The sequence below is a fragment of the Nakaseomyces glabratus genome, chromosome J (genome assembly GCF_010111755.1).
Source record: "Nakaseomyces glabratus chromosome J, complete sequence".
In the NCBI taxonomy this organism is placed as follows: Eukaryota; Fungi; Ascomycota; class Saccharomycetes; order Saccharomycetales; family Saccharomycetaceae; genus Nakaseomyces; species Nakaseomyces glabratus.
Window position 1 is genome coordinate 328,282 of NC_088960.1, and position 13,932 is coordinate 342,213.

Below are 13,932 nucleotides of genomic sequence, written 5' to 3' on the forward strand. Positions count from 1 at the left end.
GAAAAAAAATCATAGACTAGTATATTCGAATTGTAAGACAAACGAATGGTGTATTCTAGTGACAAATTATATATATACTCAGTATTCATAGTCATTTAGATAACCATGCCACTGAGACAACATGATTCTTCCCGGCATGCTTATCTTCCAATACATGTGTTAGGAAACCATCCTTTTTGGCGTTCCAAGAGGCACCAAACTTATTATCTATTTCACATGAGCTAGAACTTTCCGTGGGTATATCAATGCTAGTTACCGATACAATGTATTTGTACTGAGAGGAATGCTTATTCAAACTTTCCAGTATATGTTGGATCAAGGTGTCAGCACTCACCTGAGACTCGGAGAACTGACTCTCAATCAAGTCAATTAGTCTTGGGGCAGTCAATGGACTGTTCGAACTTTTGTCATCAATCTTTTCAATGACCATTTTTTTTTTTTAAATTGTGTCTGCTAAGTACTTGTCTACACTTTACACATTATTTAATAATAATATATTATGCATAGTGTTATTCATGATTTTTTGTTTTTGTATGGTGCCCTATTTTTTCATACTTATTTTTTTTTTTAGGGGAAGAAAAAAAGGATCCAACCAGGATTCGAACGGATCGATTTCGGCTAAATGGCAGTATGTGGTCAAAGTGTGACTACTCCATTAAGAGTATATTAATATCCTCCTATCAATGTCCCAAGAGAATAACTATGACGACATATGGTATAACGATCAAAAAAAAAAGAGGGTTAGATAGTCTCCTCTTTTACAGGCAGTTCGGCTCTTAAAATGTTTCTATAATAATCTGCATGGATAGCATTTTTGTCTCGTAGCTTCCCCTCACTTTTTGATTTGTGATTTGTGATTTGTGATTTGTGATTTGTAATTTGTGATTGCTAGCTCTTTTGTACCGACTCATACAACTCTCAAAGCTCCTCTTTTTTTTTCTTCACTAGAACTCTAACTTTGACCCATCTGCTTGTGTGGTTGTCCAACAAATGCATAGAGGGTCTCAATGAAGCTGATAGCTGTTCTTCCTCGAGGAAATGCTTTCCCACAACCAACATCTTGCACGTCATTTTCTAAGGACCCGTGTTTTCTTTCTTTCTTTTTTCTTTCTTTCCCAGAGTACTTCCGCGCAGACGCAATCTGCATTGTCTTTAGTTCGCAAACTAAGAGATTTCTCGAAGGGGGTCCTCTCTGCGAGTGGGTCTAAGGAATATCTGGAAAATAGCAAATCACAAGATCCTCTTTCTTTCTTTCTTTTTTTTCTCTTCTAGCTTTTCCGGGTTCAAATTCAAGATCCATTTTGTACGTGTATTTCTTATGCAATTTCTTAACGCAGTTTCTTAGGCAGTTTCTTAACGCAGTTTCTTGCATTCAATAATACCCTATAGCCCATTCACAAGCAAAGCTGTTGGGCTATAATGCTAGTACTATAGTTGTGTTGAAATCCAGTTTCTGATTCGAACAACCGTGGATGGTATCTTTTCCTTGTTGAAAAGGGACAATTGACTCACATTATTGAGAATTGTCCCCGAGGCTCCGGTACAGGACTTTTGTATTCCGATGTGCTTTAGGACAATTGTCTTTGTAATCGATGAGCCATAGAGATGAGAGCCACCCCTCTTCACCGAGTATACATATATAAGTGTGTGCTTTTTGTTGCTTTCTTCCCATTAAAGTATTCAATTTTGTAATTGTAGCTTGAGTTACAAGATACACACGCATCTCCAACGCATAGCTCCAATGTTCTCCCGTACTATTACCAGAACTCTACGTGCTCCTGCGGTGCTACGTTTGTACTCAACTAACGTTCCATTGGAAGTACCAGTTACTTTGCCAAATGGTATCAAGTATATGCAACCAACCGGTCTGTTCATCAACGGTGAGTTTGTGAAGTCACACGAGGGTAAGACCTTCGATGTGCTGAACCCATCTACCGAAGAAACGATCGCTACGCTATATGAAGCCCAGGCTGCCGACGTCGACATCGCCGTCAAGGCCGCTAAGGAGGCCTTCGAGAACCACTGGTCCAGAGAAGACCCTGAAGTGCGTGCCAGAGCTTTGTTCAACTTGGCCGACTTAGTCGAAGCTAACTTGGAAACTTTGGCCGGTATCGACTCTCTAGACAACGGTAAGTCCCTGCTGTGTTCCCGTGCCGATGTCGCGCTAGTGGCCAAGTACTTGCGTTCCTGTGGTGGTTGGGCTGATAAGATCTACGGTGACGTTATCGACACCGGTAAGTCCCACTTCACTTACTCCGTCAAGGAACCATTGGGTGTCTGTGGTCAAATTATCCCATGGAACTTCCCATTGTTGATGTGGTCCTGGAAGATCGGTCCAGCTTTGGCCACCGGTAACACCGTCGTTCTAAAACCTGCCGAATTGACTCCATTGTCCGCCCTTTTCGCTTCCAAACTTTGCCAAGAAGCTGGTATCCCAGCTGGTGTAGTTAACATTATCCCAGGTCCAGGTAAAACCGTCGGTGAAAGAATCTGTACCCACCCTGACATCAAGAAGGTTGCATTCACTGGTTCTACCGCTACTGGTTCCCGTATCATGAAGACCGCCGCTGACAGCATCAAGAAGGTTACTCTTGAACTGGGTGGTAAGTCTCCAAACATCGTCTTCGCTGATGCTGACTTGGAACAAGCTGTTGAAAACATTGCCCATGGTATTTTCTTCAACTCTGGTGAAGTCTGTTGTGCCGGTTCTAGAATCTACGTTCAAGATAAGTGTTATGACGAAGTCTTGGACAGATTAAAGAAGTACACTGAAAGCTTGAAGGTCGGTAACCCATTCGGTGACAACACTTACCAAGGTTCTCAAACTTCCCAACAACAATTAGACAAGATTTTGGAATACGTCGACATTGGTAAGCAAGAAGGTGCCAGAATTGTCACCGGTGGTGAAAGAATCGGTGAGAAGGGTTACTTCTTCAAGCCAACCGTCTTCGCCGATGTTAAGGAAAACATGCGTATTGTCAAGGATGAAATCTTTGGTCCAATCGTCACCGTCTCCCAGTTCTCCACTGTTGACGAGGTTATCGCCATGGCTAACGACTCCCAATACGGTCTAGCCGCCGGTATCCACACCAACGATGTCAACAAGGCCGTCGAAGTCTCCAGCAGATTGAAGGCCGGTACCATCTGGATCAACACTTACAACGCATTCCACCAAAACGTTCCATTCGGTGGTTTCGGTCAATCTGGTATTGGCCGTGAAATGGGTTCTGCCGCCTTGGACAACTACACTCAAGTCAAGTCTGTCAGAATGGCCATCACCAAGCCAAGAGTCTAAATTCCATCGAAAATAAACTTTGCATGATTTAGATAAACCAATAGTATGAAATCATTACCGAAAAATGTCACATTACTATGGTGGAAAGCACACAATGTGCTTCATTGAAAACATTACAATCCCTTCAAATATATAGAGACTTTTTTAATTTTGTACACTAGAACACAACAATCCAATATTCATTCTTCATTCGGAAATACTGCTCAATTTGTATTTAATTATATATCTATCCTTACAACCTCTCGCCAGTAAAGTGGCTATAGTATTGTGAGGGAACAAAACCATGTGTCAGTATTCTGTCACATGCAAATGTCTATATGTACGAATAATTAGCAGTCACAAATGTTTATTCATAACACCCAAACACCAACAACACCCAGACCCAACACATTTTGCTGACCGTTCTTTTTTTGCAGTTGTATTATCACTTTAGCACCCAACATCACTGGAAAAAATGTATTCCAGACTCACACGGAAGGTGGTCTGGCTTGCGTCCCAACTGGCAAATCAGCTCCGCCTGCGCTCCTGCGACATCGTGGTATCAGCCCACTCCAGCCCAGCTCATGCCGTAAAGATCGTAGCACCACCCAGCCCACCCAGCAAAGCTCTGTCCTGCTGGTACCGCAACTGCCTAGGGTCACTCACCGGACTAGTCCATACTGAGGGACCGCTTACCAAGTCCGTTCCTGAGCTTCCAGTGGGAACACACACTTCCCCCCCTACTGCCCACCAACTTGCCACTTGGAACCTAGGTTCACGGCTAGGCTGAGCTTCGCTTGCTTAGCTCAGTCTCCAGTCTCAAGTCCCACAGAGCCTTGAGCCTAGCTCTTGGCCCGGTGATCGGTGAGGCTGGTACTACTGCTAGCCGGTGGGGGGTGTTCTGTTCAGTGAGGATGGGACCACATTGGCACGCTTGATACTCACCGCAAGCTGAGCAGGTCACATTTTGTCAAATGTCTCCATTGAGCAAAAGTTGCAAAAATGAATCGCTGAAGAGCAATATACGTGATATTCTTTAAGCGGTATATTATATATTACGTGTGTTTTTTTTGGGTGTCGTTTATTAGCTGAACACAACGAAATAACCAAGGAATAACACAGCCGAAATGGTATGTTTTATAGTATATGCGAAACAAGCGCTGGAAGGGCCTGGATGAGGAACTAAGAGAGGCAATGAGCACGATAGGAGAATGAGTATACTGGAAGTCGGGAAGAAAGCAGGACTTATGATGATATAGAAACAACGTGAACAATACTTTATTAGAAACCGGACATAGTGGCTAAAATTGAGGTGACTGGATAGATGCGATTTGCCTGGATACGTCACAATGTAAGCAACAGACGCTCGAAATGAAAAAATAGATACAAAGAAGCTCATGAATCATTGCCAATACCATTGACCGAACTCACACATGGATATCTCTCATATGGCACCAGTTGTGAAAAACAATATTATTGAACTTTTTGAATACTAACAGTACATTTTCTCTTTTATTTCAATCTAATCCTGTATATTTTATTGGTTACTCTACTGTGTGTCTGAGTTTGTGAAGAAGAAATCTCGAATATGGTGAATCAATTGTGAAAAATGGGAGAAGAAGTTCCAATGACAATAACTGCAAAAGACACAGCGTGGAGAGGCTAAGACAAAGAATATAAATGGGGGTTATTGCTATGAATCAAATTCAAGAGATTATAAAATTATTACAGTCTGACTCTGTCACTATCCGTACTAGAAAGGTTATCACTAACCCATTGTTGGCTAGAAAGCAATTCGTCGTCGACGTCTTGCACCCAAACAGAGCTAATGTCTCCAAGGATGAACTACGTGAAAAGTTGGCCGAAGCTTACAAGGCTGAAAAGGACGCTGTTTCCGTCTTCGGTTTCAGAACCCAATTCGGTGGTGGTAAGTCCACTGGTTTCGGTTTGGTCTACAACTCTGTTGCTGACGCCAAGAAGTTCGAACCAACCTACAGATTGGTCAGATACGGTCTAGCTGAAAAGGTTGAAAAGGCTTCCAGACAACAAAGAAAGCAAAAGAAGAACAGAGACAAGAAGATCTTCGGTACTGGTAGAAGATTGGCCAAGAAGGTTGCTCGTCGTAACGCTGATTAAGAGAAGTTCATTTCATTATGTTTTCTTTCAATATCTTTTCTATATCCTTCAACTATTAAACCTGTCTATTTCTTTTTTTTTTAAAATCTAAAAAGAAAAAAAACATAAAACGTATAATAATAAAATCGTTTCCAAGTAGCATACAATTACTATTTTTTGCTTTTTTCAAACCTCCATCCATAAACAATCTATATAATCAAGTCTCAAGAACGTATTTGTATAAATATTAATACATGCTGACTATAACACATCTACCTTGAAACCGTGGGCAAAAGTAGTAACGATGGGAATTATATGAAGATCGATTAGATCAACTGGATTTGTAGACAACCCAGTGGGTAACGAAGTGCTTTGATACCAAATATTCTACTCTTTTTGAAGATATAAATCATTCAATATTTAGTTATTAGCTTTGCGTAATACATCATACATAACGACTAGCATTATTTGCCGTTCTTTCAGTGAAATTTAAAGGTTTTAAATTTGAAGCCAATATTAGAACTAATCACGTAGTAATCATACCAATCAACCAGATTTTAACTATTACATCTACTCTCATCAAAGTTATAGTAACATTTTTGCGAGGATGATTTTTGGGCTTGGAAGACTATTCTACGTGACACTATTATTGATCAATGCTGTTGCTGTTCTAAGTGAAGAGAGGTTTTTATCGAGGAGTATGTTGAACAACTTTACATTAACATATACATAGGTTATGGAGCAATTGAATTATATTACTAACACGTCACTTTCCTCTAACATACCCAATTACTTAAATTTAAACCGGAATCATATAAGGAAACCAAAATTGGGTTCGTGTATTAGGGAAGATGTATCATTATAGTCGGTTTAGGAAGATCCGGTTCGGAAGCACCTGCGTTTGGGCAGAATGCTAATTCTACAAAATCGAAAGTTGTACAGCTGATAGGCGCTGTTCAAACGCTATTAAGAAGTATGTCATTGAAAAACTCTACACGGTTTTGTGTTTTTTTAGAAAGTACACGGGATACGTTTTACTAACAAATTTATTATTCTGGCATAGACTCTTTTAAAAGACAGAACTATGCAAGAACTAACACACTCAGTTCCTCTTATTGGTATAAACATACTAGTTATTGTTTACGAGCTATTATTGGGTTGAATCATAGTTATTTGAGATATTGATTATCACTGACGTTCACGTTTTCCTTCATATCATCACAGATTTATTTATAGATCAAAGGGAAAGGCAACTCTACTGTATATTATTAATAAAGAAAAAATATAAATTCATTTTTTGAGAATATTTGTTTCAAGTTTAATATTTATCATAAAATTGTTAAAAATTTAGTTACAATAATAACCTAGTTACATACTAAATGAAAATAGGCTCAACCTCTTTCATTTTCTTATCCACGAATTCGTTTAGCGATTTGATATGTCTAGACTGGTCATAAATGGCCGATAAGGGCTTTGTGAGTATATCCTTTTTTCCATGGTTCTCAAGACACAGTGAAAAATAGCATACGAGACTGTCATAAATAAACAAGAACTGGTTGACATTTTGTACCATTGAAATTCTCTGCTTACGGAAGGTGTTAATAGTCCATGAAATTGGATCGTAAACCTTTCCCTTCATCTCAACTTGTAGCTCATTCCGCAGTACCTCAAACACATCAAGATTCGAGATCACACTATCGATTGTACACCAAGTACCAGTACGCCCGCATCCAGCAGAGCAATGGACCAGCACTGTTGGTCGTGTCCCAGGCTGGTACATCTTTCTTTCAAAGAGGCTATCAATAATGCTATTTTTCAAGTGAATTATTTGAATAATATTGGTGGGATCGGTAAGAACCCCCAAATCAGGCCAGTTCCTTATTTGAATCTGAATCACTTCATAGTTGCAACCTGCCTCATCATATTCTATATTGATTCTTCTTAGTACAATATCATTTTTGTTATCCTTATCAGCAGGCTCACTTTCTGTGCCATAGGATTTGGGAACTTCAATTTCTTCTAATAATTTAACCTTGAAACCTTCGTAATCTCCATCTTCCCAGTACTGCACACATTTTTCAATGCCATTCTCGAATGTGTCCGTTAAGGATAGGATAATCGGCACTTTATTGTTTAACAAACAAGTATAAAAATCATGCACAGTAGTTTTCATTGGAGCTTGCGTAGCAATGTACCGACAGTTTCTACCCTTGCCAGCTGATAGATTCTTTAACAGTTCTTTTTTCTGATCAGAGAGCGTATTTGGTAATGATGGGAGTTCTATATAATTCGCATTGATATAATTATCAACTGGCTGAGTTAAGGTAAGGTCATTCAGTTTATTAACAAGTGAATTATCCCTACTATGATTCGGTGTCTGTTCTTGAGAGCTTGAAAGGGAGGACACAGACCTTCTCTTTAATTTAACTCTTGTGTTCTCAAATGGAAAGATATCTTTGTACCTATTCTTTACACCAAGTTCAACTCCTGAGGATATCTCAATATCATGCTCATCTTCCATATCATCTACATCAATACAACATTTCCAATCAGATTTCAAATACGAACAGTTAGGCTGAGAATATGAACGCTTCTGAGATTTTTTACGCTTTATTTGCGTAGACATTGAACCCTTATTGGAATTAAAATCAAAACTTTTTTCATCAATTGGCGTCATCTTTGACAACTCAGGCCTGCTGATAGTAGTCAAAGCAGATTTTGTGCTTTTATGTTTCGAAATAGACTTATTAAGTCTTCTTCTCTCCAGATAATCCAATTTTTGAAATTGTGAAATTATCTCAACTTTAGATTTTGTGACTAATTCTTGAAACCATTGAGGTATAACCTCATTAATAAGATCATCATTGTATTCTGTGCACAATTTGGCATACTTTCGTTGGAAATTTAATTTATCCTCATTTGGAGAGCGAGTAGAATATTCTGCACTTTGATGCTTCTTTGGGAATTCAAAAGATTGAAATTTAAATTCCTTTGTTCTATTTTCCTGATTTTCCCTAGCATTAACTGCACTAATATAATCCTCCAGACTCAATGCCTCTTCATTCTGAGGAAGTTTAAATACAGGAGATGCAAGTTGTTGTCTATTTGGTAATTGGAATTTAAACAATGCCGAAATTGGTGACGATGTGGATACTGGTGATTCTAAAGAGAAGTCATTAGAGTTTGTCATGGAGTTATTTATACTTGATCCTGATATCGAAGGCGATTTCGTAGCCGTCGAAGCCAGAGATGGAGAAAATGATAGCCCATTTACAGTCTGTCGTATGTATTCTTCACCTGAGGTATTAATATTATGAGGCATAGGAATAAATAAGTCTGGGTGCTCTACCATCGGGCTGTTCATCGCAGAGCATTCTGTAATATTTTTTAAGCAAGTCTCGGTGGACTCTATAACGTCATCTGGAAAGAGGAGCTTAAAGACACTGTAACCCACATTCAAGATGTATAAGCCACAATTTTCCATTCTTTCATCTTGATTCCTGTACTCTGATATCTTTGTTGCTACCCCATAACACGGTAGCGACAGCGACGTATCGGTTTGGTTTGGTGTATTATCATATATCAAGAAACTAAGCTTCTTTGCCTCCAGGGCCATTGCATTCATCTTGTTCTCCAATCTAACTCTATCATCCACGGGCAGATTCTGCACCAGTTTGTTGAAATCGAAGTTCTTTCGCCTCAGCAACGTCGATGGCAACCCGACGTGTATCGAATCGCGTATCGACGACTTGGAATACTCTGAGTACGTCCTCAGATCAAGCACAATGATGTCTTTGTTCTCTAATATCCTGTTACACTCCAACGCGCTGACCAAAGCACACCCACTGGGCTTCTTGAAAGTACTTGCCTGCTTAATACTAGGTGCAAATACTGGGCTCGTCACTGACTTCACCAGCGGCGATCTCACAATACTAGAGCCATTAGAATGCGGTATATCCAACGAGGGTGGCGCCATCTGCCTGATCGCACACTTAAAATCACTATCACCTGTCGGTGATGAGCTATCCATGCTTATCAATGCTATTTCTCACTGGAGGCTTTTCAAATGCTTTATATTATATCTTCCAAAGCCCAGTCTGTTCCTCCCTCTCAAACTTCCTCCTATTTGCCAAAAAAAATTATTGCCTTCTGATGCAACTGATCAATCGAATCAAAGTTTTTCCTTGCTAATAATTTTTTTTTATCTTGTTGTGCTCTGGATATGAATTTTTTGGTTATTTTTTGATATTTTTTTTTGCCAGTTATTATTGCTAATTCTTCTTTCTTTCTTTCTTTTTTTTGAGCAGTACTTTATCTATATTTAAACGTAAGGTCCCTGCATAGCTCTCTCAGGAAGAGTATGACGTAGTGCCATCGCCACTCAGCTTCTGCCGAAGTTCATCTTCCATCTTCTTGTTGACACTATACCATGAAGAAACCTCTTGATTATTGCTAACAAACCACCGCACAACATTTCCCAAAAACGAGCAGAAAAGTGATTTCCAGAACCGGGGTTCTATGCTCCTTCGCAGAAGAATGAGATTCCCTTCGATGCATTATTGCTATTCTAAAAAATTTATGCCCCATCCGTGCGGTAATTTCTAAGTGAAATCCAATTTTTTCTCTTGCCCACTCTAACGATAAATTAATCGAAGGACCCTTCCCATTCAGTTGATTCCTTCTATCCTCGAGGATATCCTCGAGGATTTGAGCATTTCCTTTGAGGATTCCTGGAAGAGACTGGTAGGTATTCACTCCCCCCCATGGGTTCTTCTGTGCTTTGTAAGTAACCAGAAGGCAATAAAATAGATAAAATGTATTTTTAGAATTTGGGCCTTTTACCGTTTATGTAATCCCAGCTGCGAGATCAATTGGCTGAGGTCGTCCGGCAATTGTGGGGTGTTCTTGTCTATGGAGTCTACGATATGTACCAGTCTTGTCTTCACTCTGAGGAGCAGTCTCCTATACAGGAACTTGTCTCTGAGTTCCAATGGTATGTCTTCGAGGTCTACCGTGGGTGGCAGTCTGAGTTGCTCGCCCAGGGAGTTTATAACGCGGATACCGGCCAGTAAAGTAGACTTGGCCTCTTTGTTTAGGGGTAACCTCAAGGCGCTGATTGTGCTGAGGAAGCTTTGCGTTAGGTGGACCTGGGGCTCCTCGCTTAGTTGTGATCCCTGTTGCAACTTCTCCGCGATGGGTAGCACAAACTTCCACGCTGCCAGAGGTACGACGTTGTCCTTGGTGGGTTCTACGTGCTTGACAAATTCGTTTACTCTTTGCAATAGTGCGTTGGCTCTCGTAGCGTCACAGTATACAGATTGTTTATTGCCTTGCCGTTGAACAGCGGTATATACATGTCTCAACAGAACCTTCATCGGTAACTGCTTCAACGATGGCGTGCTATTGATGGTCTCAAAGAGATCCATGCTGCGAGAACCACATACACTGGTCCTATGACGTACCAGCAGATCAATATAGTTCTTGAACAGTTGGTATGTCAATTGCGGGCCTTCCAGTAACGCTTGCTCTCCCCCTGTTTCATTTTCATATGGAAACCCAGTGATTTTTGCAAAAAACTTGATCCCTATCTGTGGCAAGTCTGAATAATTACATGCCTGTATAATGGAGGGGTAAAGCTTGTCCTGACGTAACCCATCCCCACGCGAACGCATGGACTCTTTGATTACATCATAATGAATACGTCTTTCCACTCCTGAATCGGAAATGCCAAGATCTAATGTAAATACCTCACTGGCCAGTAACAACGCCTCCCTATTTAATCGCTTACTTCTGTCAGACCCGCTCAATGCACTAACAAGCTGGTTTACTAGCATTGGATCAATCGATCTATGCGTCATTTTCGCGATGATCTCATTCAGCATCGAAATCAGTAAGTCCTCATCTTTGATTTTATTGCATGCTTTGATCATCGTGGTGAAGGTAATGGCATCAAATTTACGTGAGTAGCGCTGAGATCGGCTGTCAAATAATTGGAACGCCAGCGAATAGTCAGTACAGTTGGTAAGTGCTCCAAGAGCCGCATTGAATTCCCTGATATTGAACTCTTCATCTTCTCCTTTAGAATCCAGGATCTTCAAAACCATCTCTCCGTACTTAGTCGATATTGGTTCTGGTTGCTTTGCTAAACCATCAAAAAGCGTCACATCTGTATATTCATTAATCGGGATCCCATTTTTCTTCCTCCAATTGTACATATCCACTGCAGATTTAGGCGAGTGCAACTCATTCAAATAATAGTCCATGATTAAGTTTGCACCGCTAGATCCTTTGGCCTTGGCTAACTTCACTAACATGACCGCCTTCTCAACTTGCCCTCTTTTCAAGAACTTCTCAACATCTTTAGTCACCAAGATAGCATCCCGTAGTTGAAAACCATTAACTCCCAGAATGGTATATAGTAACCTATTATCCTTGATCTTAGACAGGAATTTAATATCATTCTCACTCGTAGGACCCAATTGGTCCCTTGATATATCAGATATGCCGTATTTACTTTTCAAAATGTGAACAGCTCTGTCCTTATGGTAAGACGCCTTCTGAGCCTTGTTCCTCTTAATCTTCTGCTTCTCAGCAAGCCGTTGAAGCTCCTTAGATGATTTTCTAATTACAGTAGATTTCTTCTTCAAAACATGAAGCTTTTCTTTCAAGTTCGTATTGCCAAAATTAACCAACGATCCATGGTAGAAACGCACAGTAACTCTGCTCACTTTTACAGCTATCATACTCATGGCCACTGATCCTGCCTGTTTATAGATAGCTTATTAAAGTATCCACAAACACTTGCTCTATCACTACTCTTTATACTATGCAATATTCGAAGACTTTTCTTTGCTCATCGCGGAAATACCGATGACTTGGCTAAATGACAAAATACAAAAGATGATACAGTAAAATATTAAATTTATTTGAAAGAAATCAATTGACAGGGTCATGGCATTTCTAAATTTATTATCATAACATTATATATATTTACATGAATTTTGGCTTCGATGCTATCACTTAACCTATCCTTGCAATGGACTAACAACGTCGTCTTCAAAGTCTGTAGTTGTACCATTCTGCATCACATTCTCAATGTCCTTGATCTCCTTAACAGCCTCAACTGTTAGATTGATATAGCCATCTTTCTTCAGAACAACATCGTCTTCGATTCTAATACCAATGTTCCTGAACTCTGCAGGATACTCGGGGCTGTCAGGTATATACAAACCAGGCTCGATTGTGATGACCTGTCCCTCTACAAGTGGGTTGAACCTTGAGACTTCTGGAACATCATGTACATCCAGACCCAAATTGTGGCCAATGTAATGTGGATACAACTTTTCTGCGATTTCAGTAGCCTTTGAGAAGTTTAAGTTCTTCAATTCTTGTTTGGTAAGTTTCACCGAAGCTTCATGGAGATCATGTAAAGACATATTATTTTCCAGCGCCTTTTTACAATTTTTTAACGATTCTCTTTGCACATTCAAGACTGCCTCGTAAAGATCTTTATGAGCACTAGAAGGCCATTTGCCAGCAACAGGCCAGGTTCGTGAAATGTCTGAACAATACCCTCCGAGTGCACCAGCAGCATCCACTAAAACCATTTCATCATCATACATAACATCGTCGTTACTTGTGTAGTGAATACACAGAGCATTTGGTCCTGTTGCAACAACTGGAATGTAGGCACTCTTGTCACAGCCACCGGAGATGAATTTATGCTCCAAGAATGTATGCAAAGTTCTTTCATTCCTGAATCTCTGTGCCATGGCCATGTTATAACTTCTACCCGAGATCTGCCCAGCTCTCCTCATAAGTCTTATCTCGCTCTCAGACTTTACCTTTCTTAGATCAGCTACCAGAGATTTCAATTTCTTTGGTGTACCTTTATTAGTCTCCTTTATCAAGTTTAAAATATTAGAATTAATCTTGGAGTTCTTGTTGCTGTCGGGATCAAAATAAATACCCTTGTTCCGTTTTATAATCTTAGCCAACTCATTTACCATGCTCATTGAATTATCCACACTGTATGAATGGTCAGCGTTGAAGAATTCCTTAACTGCATCCACACCAGTTCTAAAACCTTCCCACTTCTCCTTAAATTCATTCTTAGGCGGTACAAACATCGTCAACTCATGGTCTTCTATGTTCTCACTGGGCTTTTCCAGCACCATTATACTATCTGGCTCATTCCAACCTGTGAGATAGAACAGATCGTTGTCCTGTTGGAAGGGGTAGAAGACCGCACCAGAGGCAAACTTTATTTGATTAGCCAGAATAATTAAACAACTACCAACAGGAAGATTACGCACAAGCTCTGCACGTCTCTGATAATACTCAGCAGCAGTGATACCTGGAGTCAACTCCCCTGGTTGCAACAGAAACGGTCTATTTTCATGTAATCTCTGACCCAAATTCCACTGGACTTTCGGCCTGTTCACAAACTTGGCACCATTACTCAAATACCGTCTCAGCATCATTGTCATGGTCACTATCCTTGATCCAACTAGCAATCAATTCGTGCCGTCGTTGGGCAAGTG

The 13,932-nt window shown here is 40.1% G+C and overlaps 7 protein-coding genes across 7 annotated transcripts; 3 read left to right on the top strand and 4 right to left on the bottom strand.

The window, feature by feature from the left end:
* Nucleotides 1-91: 91 nt before the first annotated feature.
* Nucleotides 92-430, bottom strand: TDA2 (Tda2p; the record flags this gene model as incomplete). The annotated part of the gene is made up of 1 exon (XM_447843.1): nt 92-430. The coding sequence occupies one exon, from the start codon at nt 428-430 to the stop codon at nt 92-94; it is 339 nt and encodes a 112-aa protein (XP_447843.1).
* A 1,311-nt stretch (nt 431-1,741) lies between these two features.
* Nucleotides 1,742-3,295, top strand: ALD5 (aldehyde dehydrogenase (NAD(P)(+)) ALD5; the record flags this gene model as incomplete). The annotated part of the gene is made up of 1 exon (XM_447844.1): nt 1,742-3,295. One exon carries the CDS (start codon nt 1,742-1,744, stop codon nt 3,293-3,295), a length of 1,554 nt encoding a protein of 517 aa, XP_447844.1.
* Nucleotides 3,296-4,401: 1,106 nt separating this feature from the next.
* On the top strand, nt 4,402-5,410 carry RPS24A (40S ribosomal protein eS24; the record flags this gene model as incomplete). The annotated part of the gene is made up of 2 exons (XM_447845.1): nt 4,402-4,404; nt 5,006-5,410. The coding sequence occupies 2 exons, from the start codon at nt 4,402-4,404 to the stop codon at nt 5,408-5,410; spliced, it is 408 nt and encodes a 135-aa protein (XP_447845.1).
* A 586-nt stretch (nt 5,411-5,996) lies between these two features.
* On the top strand, nt 5,997-6,551 carry YOS1 (Yos1p; the record flags this gene model as incomplete). The annotated part of the gene is made up of 3 exons (XM_002999524.1): nt 5,997-6,087; nt 6,255-6,362; nt 6,466-6,551. The coding sequence occupies 3 exons, from the start codon at nt 5,997-5,999 to the stop codon at nt 6,549-6,551; spliced, it is 285 nt and encodes a 94-aa protein (XP_002999570.1).
* A 213-nt stretch (nt 6,552-6,764) lies between these two features.
* Nucleotides 6,765-9,419, bottom strand: PTP3 (tyrosine protein phosphatase PTP3; the record flags this gene model as incomplete). The annotated part of the gene is made up of 1 exon (XM_447846.1): nt 6,765-9,419. One exon carries the CDS (start codon nt 9,417-9,419, stop codon nt 6,765-6,767), a length of 2,655 nt encoding a protein of 884 aa, XP_447846.1.
* An 808-nt stretch (nt 9,420-10,227) lies between these two features.
* Nucleotides 10,228-12,138, bottom strand: MRX1 (Mrx1p; the record flags this gene model as incomplete). Its single annotated transcript, XM_447847.1, has 1 exon — nt 10,228-12,138. The coding sequence occupies one exon, from the start codon at nt 12,136-12,138 to the stop codon at nt 10,228-10,230; it is 1,911 nt and encodes a 636-aa protein (XP_447847.1).
* A 276-nt stretch (nt 12,139-12,414) lies between these two features.
* On the bottom strand, nt 12,415-13,878 carry ICP55 (aminopeptidase; the record flags this gene model as incomplete). Its single annotated transcript, XM_447848.1, has 1 exon — nt 12,415-13,878. One exon carries the CDS (start codon nt 13,876-13,878, stop codon nt 12,415-12,417), a length of 1,464 nt encoding a protein of 487 aa, XP_447848.1.
* Nucleotides 13,879-13,932: the final 54 nt, after the last annotated feature.